Source organism: Salvelinus sp. IW2-2015, linkage group LG16 (genome assembly GCF_002910315.2).
Source record: "Salvelinus sp. IW2-2015 linkage group LG16, ASM291031v2, whole genome shotgun sequence".
Lineage (NCBI taxonomy): Eukaryota > Metazoa > Chordata > Actinopteri > Salmoniformes > Salmonidae > Salvelinus > Salvelinus sp. IW2-2015.
This window is the reverse complement of record NC_036856.1, coordinates 11,926,020-11,943,950: the sequence shown is the minus strand read 5'-3', so window position 1 is coordinate 11,943,950 and position 17,931 is coordinate 11,926,020. Positions and strand designations below refer to the sequence as shown.

General features: G+C 42.4%; 2 protein-coding genes across 3 annotated transcripts; both read right to left on the bottom strand.

Annotated features, from left to right (window-relative positions):
• Positions 1-2,476: 2,476 nt before the first annotated feature.
• On the bottom strand, positions 2,477-4,712 carry LOC111976051 (mitochondrial import inner membrane translocase subunit Tim13). Of its 2 annotated transcripts, XM_070447525.1 has the most exons (4): positions 4,388-4,712; positions 3,920-4,008; positions 3,567-3,635; positions 2,477-3,420 (listed from the first exon to the last, which is right to left on the bottom strand). In XM_070447525.1, the coding sequence occupies exons 1-4, from the start codon at positions 4,392-4,394 to the stop codon at positions 3,322-3,324; spliced, it is 264 nt and encodes an 87-aa protein (XP_070303626.1). In that variant the 5' UTR covers positions 4,395-4,712; the 3' UTR covers positions 2,477-3,321. The 2 variants fall into 2 exon arrangements, with proteins under 2 accessions (XP_070303626.1, XP_023860540.1); XM_024004772.2 differs by lacking the exon at positions 4,388-4,712 and having other exon boundaries at positions 3,920-4,174.
• Positions 4,713-6,226: 1,514 nt separating this feature from the next.
• LOC111976070 (vimentin-type intermediate filament-associated coiled-coil protein) lies at positions 6,227-7,791 on the bottom strand. The gene is made up of 2 exons (XM_024004804.2): positions 7,319-7,791; positions 6,227-7,154 (listed from the first exon to the last, which is right to left on the bottom strand). The coding sequence occupies exons 1-2, from the start codon at positions 7,507-7,509 to the stop codon at positions 6,809-6,811; spliced, it is 537 nt and encodes a 178-aa protein (XP_023860572.1). The 5' UTR covers positions 7,510-7,791; the 3' UTR covers positions 6,227-6,808.
• Between the last annotated feature and the right edge of the window lie 10,140 nt (positions 7,792-17,931).

Here is a 17,931-nt window from a genome sequence, read left to right as displayed (position 1 = left end):
ACTGCCTTGTTCAGGGGCAGAACGACAGATTTTTACCATGTCAGCTCGGGGATTCGATCCAGCAACCTTTCGGTTACTGGCCCTACGCTCTAACCACTACCTGCCGCCCAGAACTCAGTTAGATCTGTCTGAGCTTTGATCAACGCTGGAAGAAATATTTAGATGTTGACCCGTAATTGACTTTCTTTTGTGTACAAAATATATATTCATTTTTTCAAATTAGAAAGGATTACCGAGGTCTGGATTTCAATGCCATATGCAGCCTAGTTACGGCCATGATGACAGCTTGCGCAAATAGATACAAGTTTGTCACTCCTGCAACACCTTTACGTTGGTGCGTAACGAAAGTATACTGAAGCCAGTGACTAAACAACATTAAAATCCTCTATTGAGGGAAGAATGGAAAGACGCAGGGTGTTGAAGTTAAGTCTCAAGCCGTACGCAACGCCCTGGACGAGAGCTAGCATTTTTCCAATCCCCACATGACACATTGATTCATTATTTATTTCCTCTGCAGGATAAAGAAAGTATATTTGATGTGTCAAAATATATTTACAAACCAGTCTGAGTGACATTTCAGGGAGGACGAGAAGGTAGCCTAATTGTCTAGCTAACAACTAAGCAGCTATTTTGAACTAGGACTGGTCATTCATGTTGACAGTCAATGCACCTCAATTGCAAACACATTTTATTCACTAACAATTTTCACAGCCAGTGGTGTCCTGAAAGGTTTCGATCATCTGTGTACCTGGTGTTGGATGGAACAACTGAATGCATGTGTGGTAAGGGATACAAACTCCTCTGACAATAGTCCTTGTCAGGATGCTGAGGGATGTTATTTTTACTAATGAAACACATCCCTCAGCACCCTGACGAGGACTACTAACAAAATACCAGTTTATGGGAAATGCATGCTGTCGAACTTACATTTTCCTCCAAGAGAGTGGCTGACTTATACTTTTCTTCTCCCTCCCCAGTCTCAGATGACCAGTTCAAGCTGACAGAGACAACTGGGCTTAGCAGTGTGCAGAGGGACCTCTGTGGTGCTCATCTGCCCACAGGATGGCTTGGAGACCATTCCTAAAGCCCCTTCCACTGTACTGAAATGACAGGATCGGTGAAAGCTGTATGACAGATGACTACTGGAAATGGTTGTTGCTATTATTTGAATGCCGGTGACATGATGAGTGGTAATTGGCTGCTAATTATTAAATAAAATGATCTTATCCATATCTCATCATTAACCCCCTGTCCACTTTATCAGCTAACTGTTGTCTAGAAAGCATGCGCCAAAACCAGATTGGTCAAGTTTGCCATTAATCGCAACAGTTTTTGTAACAAAAACATCCATAAGAGTTAAAAATGTGATGGAAACCCATTTAACTAGTTTTTTTTCCCTTTTCGGTACATGATAACTTAACTGCAACAACAACGAAAAATGTGCAGTCATCACACAGTTTTTTWAAATCTGCAACGAGTATGTTTGATGGGAATACACCTCTGGTGGGAAAATGCACACATCGTTCTTATGCAGATTTTGTTTTTACACGTCAATTCGATGGAAACCTAGCTACTGTTCCCAAATGTACATTTACAGTCTGTATGGTGACAAACATTTAAAATCAGGTGATTTATTTTTGTTCWTATGCTCTTATCGACCTTCCCAGGACCAATGCACATTTTGGGAGATTCAGGGAGATTTTGGTGGCCCCCTCACGCGTTGTGAATCCTCTGGCCAGTGGTTTGTTGCCGGGGTGACCAGGTGGGGACATGACTGTGGATGGACTGGTTTCCCAGGAGTCTACATGCAGGTCACTGCCATCAGGGAATGGATATCTAACTATCTGCCCTTTTGAGGCTATGGAAAAAAGGAGGAATTGAGACATCATACAATACTTGAGGACACAATGGGTTTTCTACTTTGCAGCCACCACTGGTATTTCTTGTGCGCTACTGGCCAAGGATGATGTATGCACTCCACCATCAACATCATGAAACTACCTGGAGATATCAGGAGATCCAGGTGAACTTTTGTACTAGTAAAATGGGGGTCTGTGGACATTTTACTAAAATATGCATATAAACATGTAGAAGTTGTGTATTTATTTTATCYTATTTGAGAAAATATCTATATGGTGTAAGCATTTTGATTTCTGTGGGTTCAAAATGTTTATTTATTGACATTTACATTACTGTAATTTTTCATATGTGGCCAACCAGCTTTTTAATGTAAATTCTGTGGGCCAACCATCTAAAAGTTGGAAAAMATACATTTTTATAGCAGATGCTCAGGAACTGAGCCTTGCATGAAAGCATCTTTATGTAGTGTAGCTAGATCTACACTTCTGGAAGCAGTTCAGGTGCTACAAGAAATATGAACCAACGACACTGTTTCCCCCAGCATGGGAGAATGTATATGAAATATGCAAGGAATAAGTATTAAAAATAAAAATAATAAAGAAACAGGGCACAAATGCTTGACCGGAATGTATTTATTTACGTCTCACAAGTGAAAAAGGCCATTCCAGTCAGTCACAAACACACTTCTGAGCAGCGGCACCCATCTTTAAGCACTCACAGGCCATTTATTTTTTACTTCCTTACACAAATCAAAGGGATGAATGAAGGAGGGCTGTTCCCAGTAATCTGACAAACAAAGCCAGCCAGGTTCAAAACAGGTTCAATACAAAGTCTGCACCACAGCAGACCCTGTTAAACAGATCCACTAAGGCAGATAGTGACAACTGGAACGCAAGTCTGACAATACTGTTTTGTTCTCGACACGTATTATGATATAGGATTGTTTAGCTGGTCCGAGTGCCTGGTTCACAATTATGAAAACAAACAAACAATTGTTCCTCAGTTCTTCCACAGGGAAGAAACCAGGTTTAGCAAGGTCGTAAAAGAAGCCTTGCCTAATCCCATCAGGGAACTGGTGTTTCACCCACACTCACAGGCAGTAGCCAACTGAAGAATAGGTACCTGACACTGAACTTTTAGGGGACAGTTACAGAGAGTTTTACATTATAATTGCAGATAATATTTCCTTTTTAACATTATTAATTCATGACACTTTTAATAATAATAATAATAAAAAACAATAGAAGATATCCATTTGTTAAAATATCCTTTTAGTGAAAGGAAAATGTCCACTATCATTATTGCTGCCATTCACAGGGTCTCCAAACCTGTCCGTTAGGTGTTCTCACAGAAGTTTGTGTGTCATCATGCCACATACGCTCTTGCAGCCTCAGCCACTAACACCTTCCCTGACATATGTTTTGGCTTTGCAAAGGTGTGGCTGGCAGAATAGGACAATGTTCATATACGAGCTCTTTCCCTCTGTAGTCTGGAGTTGTAGGCACGGGACACAGTATTCCATGCATCCATATATCGATCCATGCACATAGCGATGCATTTCTGCAATAAACAGACAAATATATCAGTGAGCATTACCCAGTCCCACAGCATAATATTAGCATTTTCAAAAATGCACCTTATCTGAGGTTTGAAATTACACTTCATATACCATCCCATCAATCTGCAAATAAAATCCACTGGCATACCTGTTCAGAGTTGTCCAACGTGCCTCCAGGTTTGCCTATGCATTTCTTGAAACATTTGTCTGTCATTCTCTAGAACAAAGAAAAATGAAAAGTTAAACCCACCTTCATTTCAGTGAGCTAGAAAGTAATTCTCACCTCATAGTTCAGGCTCAACGACCTCTGACAGGGAGTTTAAGAAGATAGCAAGTTGAAGGCCGACAATTACAATCTGGATATGCCCAGTTTGGATATGGTCTATTGAGCCAACTAGCTAGCTAACTAACTGTTGCTTTTGCATTAGTTAGCTATATACCTGGATACAAACAATGTTAATATTTCTACTACCTAGCTAGCTTAAAACAATTAAACGTTACCTGCAAGAGCTCTTGCGCATTAGCCACCGCAATCTGTACCTTTACTTGCTCCATGATTGTGCCGGTATCCATTTTACCGGACCCAGCACCTGATGAAAAATCGGAACCAAATCCGTCCATATCTAATTGCTATAATATTATCTTTAAGAAATTACACTGTAGCTAGTAATTACACGTGTTAGCTAATGTAAACACTTCGGAAAAATTGCCCTTGAAACGATATTGTTCAACCACGTGACTTCCTGTAATTGTGATTCCAACGTGGGGAATGTAGTTTTCAGTTCCCTGGACAGTTCAGTCCATACAAAATTGTAGTCTACACGAAGCGTGATCATTTTATCTTGATTCACTTATTTAAATAAAAACATAAATTTAATATGTCTGAAATGTGTTTTGGCCCATCTAAAAGTTTGAGACACATGGGTGTGTTATATTCCAACACAATTGGGATAATGGGACGATACGTACCACGCATTTCTCATCATGGGATTGAGGTAAGGTTTCCGAGCCATATTTTGCACCGGCTCCGTAGTGTCAAGCGTGTCTGACTCCAGTGCTACTGTAAGCAAAGCCTAGGCAGTTGTAAMCAAGCGTTGGGTCAAAATCTATTCTGGCTAGGGCCAGTTAGGTCATTATTTACTGTTTTTTTTTTCTTTTCTTGTTCAGGTGTAGCCTGTTCACTAGGCAGCAGATTGTAAGRGGCATTTTGAGTAAAGCACCAACAGCAGTCACCCGGATTCAGGATCTGTACGGCAGCCACCTGGCCTTCCCCTGGGTGTCTTCCTTCCGCTCAGATCATTACAGGAACCCAGTGAGTAGCCCTGTGGGGAGCCCCKTCCTGCCTCACAAAACTGGTCCCCAGTAGCCACACCCTCTCCCCGCTGGCTGTTCCAGTGTTCCTTGACCAGTGGCAACAGGTCCTTTGTCAGGAGCACGTGCTCTGGGGACTARTCCCAGAATAGTGTGGGATTAATGGGGAGCTCCAGGGTCCACCGCCGGAAGACTGCTGCCCATTCCTTCTTTCCTGACAGAGGTGGGCCCTTCTTGCCTGGCCTGCTTAAGAGGCCACTGGGCAGGGTGGAGGTGCTGCGCCAGCCACTTGGCCCTGATTGTGCTTAAGGCTTCTACAACTGCATTGGCAGGTGGAAGCTGGTACTGCAGCAATGATAAAGCCTGGCCAAAATTATCACTATTGCCCAAAGCAGAGTGATTGGAATCTTAAATAACAAACCATATATTGTGCAAAYTGACTTTTTATTGTCTCAATGTTTATCTAAATGAATGGGGGGGGAAACAAGTCACATTGGTCAATCCTGCTATGAAAATGTTTTATATTGAAATTAATAAATATTACTATGTACTTTCAATAGTGTTAAATGTTGTTCTTCTTTCCCTTGATATGCCCACTATGAACTTTTCTAAAATCCTTCCCAGAATATACAATGAAATCTCAGTACATTAATATTCTGGGGTAAAAACAATTGGGTTGCATTCCTGCCTATAGGTGTCTTGAGCAGTTATCTGAACTTTCCTCGCATAACTTCTAACGTATGCATCTCCATAGGGATAGCGTTGTCAAAATAACATTGCCACCATAGCCTTTGTGTCAAGCACCATWCCCCTCTAGTGAAGACACAGGCACYGGGAATGTTTTACAAAGATTTAAGTATTGTTTTTCAGTCACATTATCCCTGAAGTAGGAAAAGTAGCTAGTGACACTGCCAAGCTATTAACTTTGTCTTTTTCCAAATAAATGAAGTAAATATTGTATAAATAAATAATTTATTAATGTAGCAGACAGACTGGTCTGTTGCTAAAAAAAAAAACTTCCCTCATTGAATCAAAATACCACTTCTCAGAAAATATTTTCTTAAATGAACAGAGCAACACACGTGACAGTTCAGAGGCACAACTGTTCCCGTGTTAAAGCACAGGTACAATGATCACAAGAGGAACAGTTTAAGCTGCACAATCATGCAGTTGTACTGAAAGACACAGCAGACATAACACAATACTTTTAGCCACCTGATGATTTAAGCCAACACAATATATAATGACTAAGCAAAACAGTACACTATTATTATGAGAGCACAAGGCATGATTTCCCCTGCTTTTGACCCTACTGGAATGTCACATCTATGTASCATCTTCTATAATGCAAGAGTGAGTGTACTGTAAGAGTGACGCAAACTTCAATGTTGCATAGACTTTGCTTCTCTGAAGCAAATATTGACGCCAACAAGAGGCTAATGTARGTCTTAGATTAACCATTAAAATGTCATGCTTACATGGGATACGTGTAGAGTAAGTACACTCCCCGAAAATAACCTCAAGCACTTTAAATTTAATTGTCACTTAAAAAAAAACTTTGTTAGTGCAGAATGACTGAAACGTGTATACTATATAGTCAAATGCATGGGATGCAGTAGAACCTAGCCTTGCATGTGCGACAGATGTACTTTCTGAACTCTGACCTTCTCAACACTTTTTGACATTTGAACACTTTGAGCTGAACATGAGGTCATTTTTACACCAWTTCCAAATATTACAGTACAAAAATACAGCAGTTAAAACAACAGAAACTGATGTCAAATGGACACCTGGTTATTGTCTGGTTAAGATGTGTAATCAAGGCAGATTAGTTTCCCTTTATTTGGTTAAACCAAAGGCTTCATAACGTGTCAAGCAGTTCCCCCATGTGACATCATATTAACTTGTAAGTTATCTGCAGAGTATAAAGAACTACTTAGAGCACAAATGTTCTATTTGAGATTTTTTTTAAATTCAATAACAACATGCAGATGTTTTGAAATGACTCATGCCTCTACTTCAAGTACCACCCTCTTCTAGAACCTCTTCACTAACCCAACTCTTCTCAGGGGCCTTGTACTATACAGTTGTTCCAAACACTATATCATCCAGCTCCTGGTCATCCTCACTGAGAGAGAAGTCTTTGTGGTTAGAGATGCGGTTGGGACTGCAGTTTGACTCCCCGTCTGTGAGGGATGTTTTGACAGTGGGTTCACCCATCCCCATCACTGGCCCAAGTCTTTCTGCCTCAGCCATATGGAACAGCATACTGTCTAGTAAAGGCCTGCTCTTACAGATGTTGTCCAGGAGCTGGCAGCGATGTTGCAACTGGCCTATCATAGCATCCTTCTCCTTGACCATGTTCTGAAACCTCTGGATGGTGTCCTCTGACTTGCACAGCTTCTCGTGGAGGTAGTAAATCTCTCTAGAGAAAAGTTAGATAAAAAGGGAAATCGATGATTCGATGATAAACTATCAGCAAATCTTTCTGCAGTCTCGGCCACACAATCCAAATATGAAACAACAATAGTTGGTAAATGAAAGGGGAGCTTTGGCAATGCCTGAAGAGACAACACCTCCATCACTTACTTATTCTTGGCCTCGGTGATCTCCTGGGTAGCAGCCCTCAGTTGCTCGTCCTTCCTGATGAGACTCTCCGCTTGCTCCCTCACGGTGTTCTCTGCTGCCTCGAGCCGCTGCTCCAGTTCTGCTACCCGCCTGTGCACCGCGGCCAGGTGTGCGTTCGCCTCCCGAATTTGTACCGGTGACGGCGAGGACATGTCACATGAGGAATATGACACGACCTAAAAGTAAATTTACACTAGCTCACCGTAGAAGACTGATCGTGACTATTGACTCATTGCTCGTGAACAAGCATTTCACCGGAGGGCTGGTGTTTACTCTTCCTGCCATGGCTGCACTTTCTTCAGCGTTTGGTATAGGTCCTCCTAGTTCGGTAAACAACTGTACAATTGCACCAAAAAACATTGTTCCGTGTCCAGAAAAAACTGCTTGATGATGCTATGCTAGAAACCAAAACAGCAAGCTAACTAGTTAACCAGCTACAGTACCGATACGTCATCCTACGATATATCTAATATCTGAAACCCATGAGAAACGTAACAATACATATAATTCCATGTAATAATTACGAACAACATGACTCGTGCAATCTAATAGTTCGTTGTCTGCACTGTTTTGATATAAAAGGCTGGATAATTTCAATGAACTTCGCAACAGTTTTGTAACCTGTGGCTTAAACTTCGCCCCGGAAAGAGTCACTAGTTATTTTTTCTTCTTCTTTTAAGTTTTATGGCAGACTACATATCTTGGTGTATTGCCGCCATCTACTGTATGGGGTATTGAAACAAAAAATACAACAACAAAAAAAATCTAACAGCCATCGCAGTCACATCCCTACACAGGCTCAGGTACCTGTAAGGACAGAGCATTCATTGACAGGATTCCCTGTAATGCCTCTGCAGAAAAATCCTTGAGCCCCCCTTAAAACGCTAAAACCACACTCACAATGATGCCTATTTTCTCATATTTCCTCTCCGTTTGCACTGTGCAGTTGATAACCAGAGTAAATAAATGCTACAATGCCCACCTTCTTAACATGCAACATGTCAGGATCCCTCTGTTGACAATGAATATCATTTTCTGCCTCTACTCCTACAACCATTACTTCTTCAACTTCACACCTTCCTTCCACTGTTCTCAACACCTCTGGATTATTCTTGCCACCTTTGTCTCCTTCACCTTAACAGCACACTTCCGAAACGGGTGCATGTTCGCAACCACAATTGCAGCATTTAAGCTCAGCTGGCATATTTTTACATTTGAAATTTTTGTCATTTAGCATACGCTCTTATCCAAAGCGACGTACAGTTAGTGCATTCATCTTAAGATAGCTAGGTGGGACAACCACATATCACAGGCATAGAAAGTACATTTTTCCTCAATAACGTAGCTATCAGGAAAGTTAGAGCTAGAAGGGGGGGGGGGCAAAGTGCAAATGCTGTTTTATTTATATTTTGGGGGGGGGGGGGGGGGGGGGGGGTGATGGGTAGGATTATTTAAGATACTGTTTGAAGAGGTAGGGTTTCAGATGTTTTCGGAAGATGGACAGGGACTCTGCTGTCCTAGCTTCAGGGGAAAGCTGGTTCCACATTTGGGGTGCCAGGACAGAGAAGAGCTTGTACTGGGCTGAGTGGGAGCTGCCCTCCCGTAGGGGTGGGAGGGCCAAGAGACCTGAGGTAGCAGAACGGAGTGCTCGGGTTGGGGTGTAGGTTTTGAGCATAGCCTGAAGGTAGGGAGGGACAGTTCCTCTTGCTGTTCCGTAGGTAAGCATCATGGCCTTGTAGTGGATACGAGCTTCAACTGGAAGCCAGTGGAATGTGGGGAAAAGCGGGGTGACATGAGAGAATTTGGGAAGGTTGAAAACCAGGCGGGCTACTGCGTTCTGGATAAGTTGCCGGGGTTTTGTGAAACAAACGAGAAGCTTAGCCAACAGTGAGTTGCAGTAGTCCAGACGGGAGAGGACAAGTGCCTGGAGGAGCATATAATACTCCTCCCATCTACATACACCTGACATGACCAAATAATTTACATTTCTCACACTGTATGGGTTTGGGCATACACGTGAGAAGGAAGAGAATGGATGGAATGGGCTTCTGCACTCCATCTATCATGCGGGGCAGTCATTGTGCACCAACCACTTGATACAATTCTATACAAATATCCTTTGCACATTTACTTCTAGCGCAACCCCAGAGATAACACCCTTGATAGGCGCCCTGCTTTGAAGATCCACACAGGACACATTTCAACTCACCATCTTCTTGAGGCACAGAGCACACTCCTTCTGTTCCAACACACAAAAAAACGAAATAAGGCCACCTTTTTGTTATTCTCATCGACGCCACCTCATCCAACACATCCATGATTTTAAGAGACTTCAAACAGATCTCCCAGATCTCCCAATCGAAAACCCTTATTCCAACCAAAAAAGAATCAGAATTAGGTTTGGATTTACTAGTTTCCACTACCACTTTCATTATCTTATTTCCTTTCCAATTCTTCTCACTCTCGCCTCCACTCGACACGCCATCTGATTCAAACAGAACATCCGCTTCCGCCATTTCAGCATCTTCAAACGACCAGTGCCACATCTTCTTCCCCATATTCTACCTGTTGCATGTTACACACCTCCCCCTCCGTCCTTCTTTCTTCGATGAGGTTTAACGGCAGTTGGCATCCAATAAATGTTGCATTACCGCCACCTACTAGACTGGAGTATAACTCCCTTACACTATGATTAAAAAAAACAATTAAAATATATATTTTTTATATCAACAAAAAAAGAATACAACAAATACCCGACCATCTAACACTACACTCACACAAACTATTAATAAATACCATGCTCCACTATTTACATTTATTTAGTCCTGAAAGGATGGGCCACCACAACATAACACATCCTGTAACTCTTCTGATGTCAAGTCTCGCACACCCAAATACCTCTCTGCAGATGCCACCACAACCTCAATTTTTTGCGACTTACGTTCCATCCCTGCAGTACAGTTGAGAACCATTACTATAAATGCCAAAAATCCAATCTTACTGAAACATATATCACTTGTTGGTTCATCCCTCTGTACTGGTACAGATCTACTACTCACACCACTCCTCTCAGGATCCCTCCCCCTTGACCCATCTTCCTCTACTTTCTTCACTGCCTCAGCATATGACAACTTCTGCACTACTCTAACCCTGGAAACCTCAACCTGCCTCTCTCGCACAGGACATTTCTGATCCCAGCCCCATGGGCACCCCTACAATTAACACTTACCACTACTTTCCCCAATGCTACACATTTATTTGTCTCATGCCCTTCTGTACACCTCTCACACCTAGGAACCTCCCTCCTACACACTGCTGCCACATTGCCATAAGCTTGATACCTGTAATAATGTAATGTAGTCGGCACAAAAGCTTGTACAGGATAACTTATATATCCTAACATCACTTTGTCGGGCAAAGACAAGATCAAAACTCAAAAGAACAGACAATGACTCATCTGTTTCTCCACTCACACCACCCTGTATGCGTCGCACACAATGACGAACATCACAAACACCAGGAATCTTCCCCTTCAGTTGGTCAGCTTTAACATTTACCACTACCCCAGTAATCACTCCTTTTAATGGCACCCTTTCCTTAAGAACAAAACAATTCACATCTCTTGCCCCCATTCATTTAACACGGAGCGCCTGCTCCCTCTGACCAGCAGAAACACAAACAATTAACACAAGACCGCTTCAAATCAAATCAAATTTTATTGGTCACATACACATGGTTAGCAGATGTTAATGCGAGCGTAGCGAATTGCTTGTGCTTCTAGTTCTGACCATGCAGTAATATCTAACAGGTAATCTAACAATTTCACAACAACTACCTTATACACAAGTGTAAAGGAATGAATAAGAATATGTCATATAAATATATGGAGGAGCTATGGCCGTGTGGCATAGGCAAGATGCAGTAGATGGTATAGAATACAGTATATACATATGAGATGAGTAATGTAGGGTATGTAAACATTATATAAAGTGGCATTGTATAAAGTGACTAGTGATACATTTATTACATCCAATTCTTTATTATAGAGTGGCTAGAGATTGGAGTCAGTATGTTGGCAGCAGCCACTCAATGTTAGTGATGGCTGTTTAACAGTCTGATGGCCTTAAGATAGAAGCTGTTTTTCAGTCTCTCGGTCCCAGTTTTGATGCACCTGTACTGATCTCGCCTTCTGGATGATAGCGGGGTGAACAGGCAGTGGCTCGGGTGGTTGTTGTCCTTGATGATCTTTTTGGCCTTCCTGTGACATGGGGTGGTGTTGGTGTCCTGGAGGGCAGGTAGTTTGCCCCCGGTGATGCGTTGTGCAGACCTCACTACCCTCTGACAAGCCACATTTTTACAGCCTCCTGAGGTTGAAGAGGCGCTGTTGTGCCTTCTTCACCACTCTGTCGGTGTGGGTTGACCATTTCAGTTTGTCCGTGATGTGTACGCAGAGGAACTTAAAACTTTCCACCTTCTCCACTACTGTCCCGTTGATGTGGATAGGGGGGTACTCCCTCTGCTGTTTCCTGAAGTCCACGATCATCTCCTTTGTTTTGTTGACGTTGAGTGTGAGGTTATTTTCCTGACACCACACTCCGAGGGCCCTCAACTCCTCCCTGTAGGCCGTCTCGTCGTTGTTGGTAATCAAGCCTACCACTGTWGTGTCGTCTGCAAACTTGATGATTGAGTTGGAGGCGTGCATGGCCACGCAGTCATGGGTAAATAGGGAATACAGTAGAGGGCTGAGAACGAACCCTTGTGGGGCCCCAGTGTTGAGGATCAGCAGGGTGGAGGTGTTGTTTCCTACCATCACCAGCTCGGGACGGCCCGTCAGAAAGTCCAGGACCCAGTTGCACAGGGCAGGGTCGAGACCCAGGGTTTCGAGCTTAATGACGAGTTTGGAGGGTGCTATGGTGTTAAATGCTGATCTGTAATCGATGAACAGCATTCTTACATAGGTATTCCTCTTGTCCAGATGGGTTAGGGCAGTGTGATTGCAATTGCGTCGTCTGTGGACCTATTGGGGCGGTAATGAAATTGGAGTGGGTCTAGGGTGTCAGGTAGGGTGGAGGTGATATGATCCTTGACTAGTCTCTCAAAGCACTTCATGATGACGGAAGTGAGTGCTACGGGCGATAGTCGTTTAGCTCAGTTACCTTAGCTTTCTTGGGAACAGGAACAATGGTGGCCCTCTTGAAGCATGTGGGAACAGGAGACTGGGATAGGGATTGATTGAATATGTCCGTAAACACACCACCCAGCTGGTCTGCGCATGCTCTGAGGACGCGGCTAGGGATGTCGTCTGGGCCGGCATGCCGTCTGGGCCGGGTTAACACGTTTAAATGTTTTACTCACGTTGGCTGCAGTGAAGGACAGCATGCAGGGTTTGGTAGCGGGCCGTGTCAGTGGCACTGTATTGTCCTCAAAGCGAGCAAAAAAGTAGTTTAGTTTGTCTGGGAGCAAGACATCGGTGTCCGCGACGGGGCTTTTTGTAATCCGTGATTGACTGTAGACCCTGCCACATACATCTCGTGTTTGAGCTGTTGAATTGTGACTCTACTTTGTCTCTATAGCTTGTTTGATTGCCTTGCGGAGGGAATAGCTACACTGTTTGTATTCGGTCATGTTTCCGGTCGCCTTGCCATGATTAAAAGCAGTGGTTCGCGCTTTTAAGTTTTGCACAAATGCTGCCATCAATCCACGGTTTCTGGTTGGGGAAAGTTTTAATAGTCACCGTGGGTACAACATCACCGATGCACTTGCTAATAAACTCGCTCACCGAATCAGCGTATACATCACTGTTGTTGTCTGAGGCTATCCGGAACATATCCCAGTTCACGTGATCGAAGCAAACTCGAAGCGTGGAATGAGATTTGTCGGACCAGCGTTGATCAGACCTGAGCACGGGCATTTCCTGTTTTAGTTTCTGTCTATAGGCTGGGAGCAACAAAATGGAGTCGTAGTCAGATTTGCTGAAAGGAGGGCGAGGGAGGGCTTTGTATGCGTCGCGGAAGTTAGAGTAGCAATGATCCAGAATGCTGCCAGCCCGGGTTGCGCATTCGATATGCTGATAAAATTTTGGGAGCCTTGTTTTCAGATTAGCTTTGTTAAACTCCCCAGCTACAATAAATGCAGCCTCAGGATATGTGGTTTCCAGTTTACAGAGTCTAATGAAGTTCTTTCAGCTCACCGATTCCACAGCACCCAACTCTGTTTTCACCTACCCTGAAACCTCAAATGGATCAGCCAAAAGGCAAGGGTCCAGTTTTTCTAAAAACTTCACTACTGTCACAGTCATCTTTATCCTGACCCCCAGGGCACGCCTCAGGCTCCGATAACTTCACCATACCTACCACCTCTGATAGTTTGCCCTAATTCACTTCCATTTCTCCTCCTGTCTTCATCTCACTCTGCTTACACTTTCTACCATTCTTATTGAACAAACCATCTCCCTTTTTTCTGCCATTTTTAACCGACTCGAGCTCACCCTCTTCCTCTTATACCTCCTCTGCCTCTCTTTTCCCCTCCATTCCTCCTTATGATAATACTGCACTTCTCTTGATGCATATTGTTCTCGCCTTGTCAAGGGACGCCATTCAACCGGCTGTCACAATCTCCGTACAATCAGCACGAACCCCACAGGATGTAGCGCTCAACAGTACATCCCACTTGTAAAGCAGGTGGTTCGTCTTGATGTTCTTCTTTATCAATAGCTTCCGCGACGCTTCTCCATTTCAAACAAGCGCGCTCTCTTTCTCACATCTGACGTAATCACGTGATCCTCCATCCTTCCTGCTGCCTCAGCCGTCACTAGTGTTGACAGCATTACAAAAGCCTTCACTATATCATCCTGGAATATCCAAGGTCTGAGGTCATCTGCCTTTGGCCTAAAGAGCAGGAACCCGGACTTCACCAAAGAAATCGGTAATGCAGACATTGTCATCCTGCAAGAAACATGGTATAGAGGAGACGGACCCACTGGTTGCCCTCTAGGTTACAGAGAGCTGGTAGTCCCATCCACCAAACTACCAGGTGTGAAACAGGGAAGGGACTCAGGGGGAATGCTAATTTGGTATAGAGCAGACCTAACTCACTCCATTAAATTAATCAAAACAGGAACATTTTACATGCTTGAAATTCAAAAGGAATTATCTTAACAGAGAAAAATGTCCTCCTGTGTGCTACCTATATCCCCCACTAGAATCCCATAATTTAATGAAGACAGCTTCTCATCCTGGAGGGGGAAATCAATCATTTCCAGGCCAGGGACATGTATTAGTCTGTGGCGACTTAAATGCCAGAACTGGACAGGAACCTGACCCTCAGCACACAGGGGGACAACACCTACCTGGAGGTGACAGCATTCCTCCCCATATGCCCACCTAGGCACAACTATGACAAAATAACCAACAAAACGGGTCACAACTCCTGCAGCTCTGTCACGCTGGGTATGTACATAGTCAATGGTAGGCTTCGAGGGACTCCTATGGTAGGTCACTATAGCTCATCTCTGGCAGTAGACTGTAGACTACTTTATACTGACTCAACGAGTCTCAGGCATTCAAGTCAGCCACTGAACCCTAATCAGACCACAGCAAATCAAGTCTACTTGAACAGAGCAATACTCAATCATGAGGCATCAAAAAGGAACTGAGTAACATTAAGAATGTATAGATGGAAGGATGAGTTTGGAAACCTACCAAAAAACAATTAGGCAACAGAAATTCAATCCTTTAGACAACTTCTGGTAAACGTTCCACTGCAATGTGAAGGTGTAAACTTGGAGTAGAAATCTAAAGTTATATTTGACCTCTCAGCTTCCTATCAAATTATAAAATCTAAATAGAAACGAGAATGAAAACAATGACAAATGGTTTGATAAAGAATGCAAAATCTAAAGATAAAATTGAGAAACTGTCCAACAAAACATAGAGACCCCGGAAACTGAGTCTACGCCTTCACTATGGTGAATCACTAAAACAATACAGAAATACACTACGGAAAAGAAGGAACAGCAGTCAGAAATCAGGTAATGTAATTGAAGAATCCATAGACTCTAACAATTCTGGGGAATTGGAAAACAAACAAACAACACACGAAGAATTTATCTTCAAAATGGAGATGTTGGGTAAACACTTCTCAATTTCTTTTTGGTCTTATAACAAGATAAAGAGCAAAACATATACATGATCAAATACAAATCTAGAATAACCATTAAAGACTACGAACCCACTGGATTCTCCAAATTTACTTGAATGAGTTACGACAAATAAAACCCTCCAACCCAAAAGGCTGTGGTGTTGATGGTATCTTAATGAAAATGATCAATATACAGACAAAATTCCAATTGCTATATTAAAACTCTTTAACATCGTCCTTAGCTCTGGCATCTTCCCCAATATTTGGAACTAAGGACTGATCACCCCAATCCACAAAAGTGGAAAAATTTGACCCCAATAACTACCGTGGAATGCGTCAACAGTAACCTTGGGAAAATACTCTGCATTTTATCAGCAGACTCGTACATTTCTCAATGAAAAATGTACTGAGCATGTCAAATTGGCTTTTTACCAAATTACCGTACAACAGACCATGTATTACCCTACACACCTAATTGACAACCAAACAAACCAAAACAAAGGAAAGTCTTCTCATGCTTTGTTGATTTCAAAAAGCCTTCGACTCAATTTGGCATGAGGTCTGCTATACAAATAGATGGAGTGGTGTTGGGGTAAAACATACGACATCATAAAATCCATGTACAAACAACAAGTGTGCGGTTAAAATTGGCAAAAAACACACACATTTCTTCACACAGGGTGTGGGTGAGACAGGGATGCAGTTAAGCCCCATCTCTTCAACATATATATCAACGAATTGGCGCGGGCACTAGAACAGTCTGCAGCACCCGGTCTCACCTATAGAATCGAAGTCAAATGTCTACTGTTTGCTGATGATCTGGTTTTCTGTCACCAACCAAGGAGGGCCTACACAGCACCTAGATCATCTGCACAGATTCTGTCAGACCTGGGCCTGACAGTAAATCTCAGTAAGACCAAAATAATGTGTTTCAAAAAAGGTCAGTCGCCAGGACACAATTCCATCTAGACCGTGCCCTAGGACACACAAAAAATACATACTCGGCCTAAACATCAGCACACAGGTAGCTTCCACAGAGCTGTGAACGATCTGAGAGACAAGGCAAGAAGGGCATTCTATGCCATCAAAAGGAACATAAATTTCAACATACCAATTAGGATCTGGCTAAAAATACTTGAATCAGTCATAGAGCCCATTGCCCTTTATGGTTGTGAGGTCTGGGGCGCTCACCAACCAAGATTTCACAAATGGGACAAACACCAAATTGAGACTCTGCATGCAGAATTCTGCAAAAATCTCCGTGTACAACGTAGAAACCAAATAATGCATGAGCGAGAATTAGGCGATACCCACTAATGATCAAAATGAAAAGAGCGTTAAATTCTAACACCCCTAAAAGGAAGCGATTCCCAAACTTCCATAACAAAGCCATCACCTAAGAGAGATGACCTGGAGAAGAGTCCCCAAGCAAGCTGGTCCTAGGCTCTGTTCACAAACACAAACACACCCACAGAGCCCAGGAACAGCACAATTAGACCCAAATCATGAGAAAACAAAAAGATAATTTATGACACATTGGAAAGAATTAACAAAAAAAGAGCAAAACTAGAATGCTATTTGGCCTAAACAGAGAGTATACAGTGGCAGAATACCTGACCACTGTGACTGACCAAACTTAAGGAAAGCTTTGACTATGTACAGACTCAGTGAGCATAGCCTTGCTATTGAGAAAGGCCGCGTAGGCAGACATGGCTCTAAGAGAAGACAGTATGTGCTCACTGCCACAAAATGAGGTGGAAACTGAGCTGCACTTCTAACCTCCTGCCCAATGTATGACCATATTAGAGACATATTTCAGATTACACAGATCCACAAAGAATTCGAAAACAAATCCAATTTTGATAAACTCCCATATCTACTGGGTGAAATTCCACAGTGTGCCATCACAGCAGCAAGATTTGGACCTGTTGCCACAAGAAAAGGGCAACCAGTGAAGAACAAACACCATTGTAAATACAACCCATATTTATGTTTATTTATTTTAACTTGTGTGCTTTAACCATTTGTACATTGTTACAACACTGTATATATATAATATGACATTTGTCATGTCTTTATTGTTTTGAAACTTCTGTATGTGTAATGTTTACTGTTAATTTTTATTGTTTATTGTTTATTTATTGTTTATTGTTTATTTCACTTTTGTATATTATCTACCTCACTTGCTTTGGCAATGTTAACACATGTTTCCCATGCCAATAAAGCCCCTTGAATTGAATTGAATTGAATTACAGACCATTTAGAAATAGGTTGTCAATGTGAGATGGTTTTTTATTTATTATGTAGCTAATAACACATTTAAAAGTAATTGTATATTAAACGTATAAAAATCCAATTTGTCGACAAAGTACTATTTATAGAATGTTTGTTTGATTATAATAAAGTTTTACAATATCAATTCTCGTCTTCATATT

Bases quoted from the DNA above. Each gene is read 5' to 3' on its own strand.
- LOC111976051 (XM_024004772.2), bottom strand. From the start codon at position 4,039: ATGGACGGATTTGGTTCCGATTTTTCATCAGGTGCTGGGTCCGGTAAA. The intron at 3,636-3,919 runs GTAACGTTTAAT...TCTTTGTTCTAG, and splicing joins ATGCGCAAGAGCTCTTGCAG to AGAATGACAGACAAATGTTT. The intron at 3,421-3,566 runs GTATGCCAGTGG...TGTTTATTGCAG, and splicing joins CGTTGGACAACTCTGAACAG to AAATGCATCGCTATGTGCAT.
- LOC111976070 (XM_024004804.2), bottom strand. From the start codon at position 7,509: ATGTCCTCGCCGTCACCGGTACAAATTCGGGAGGCGAACGCACACCTG. The intron at 7,155-7,318 runs GTAAGTGATGGA...ACTTTTCTCTAG, and splicing joins ATCACCGAGGCCAAGAATAA to AGAGATTTACTACCTCCACG.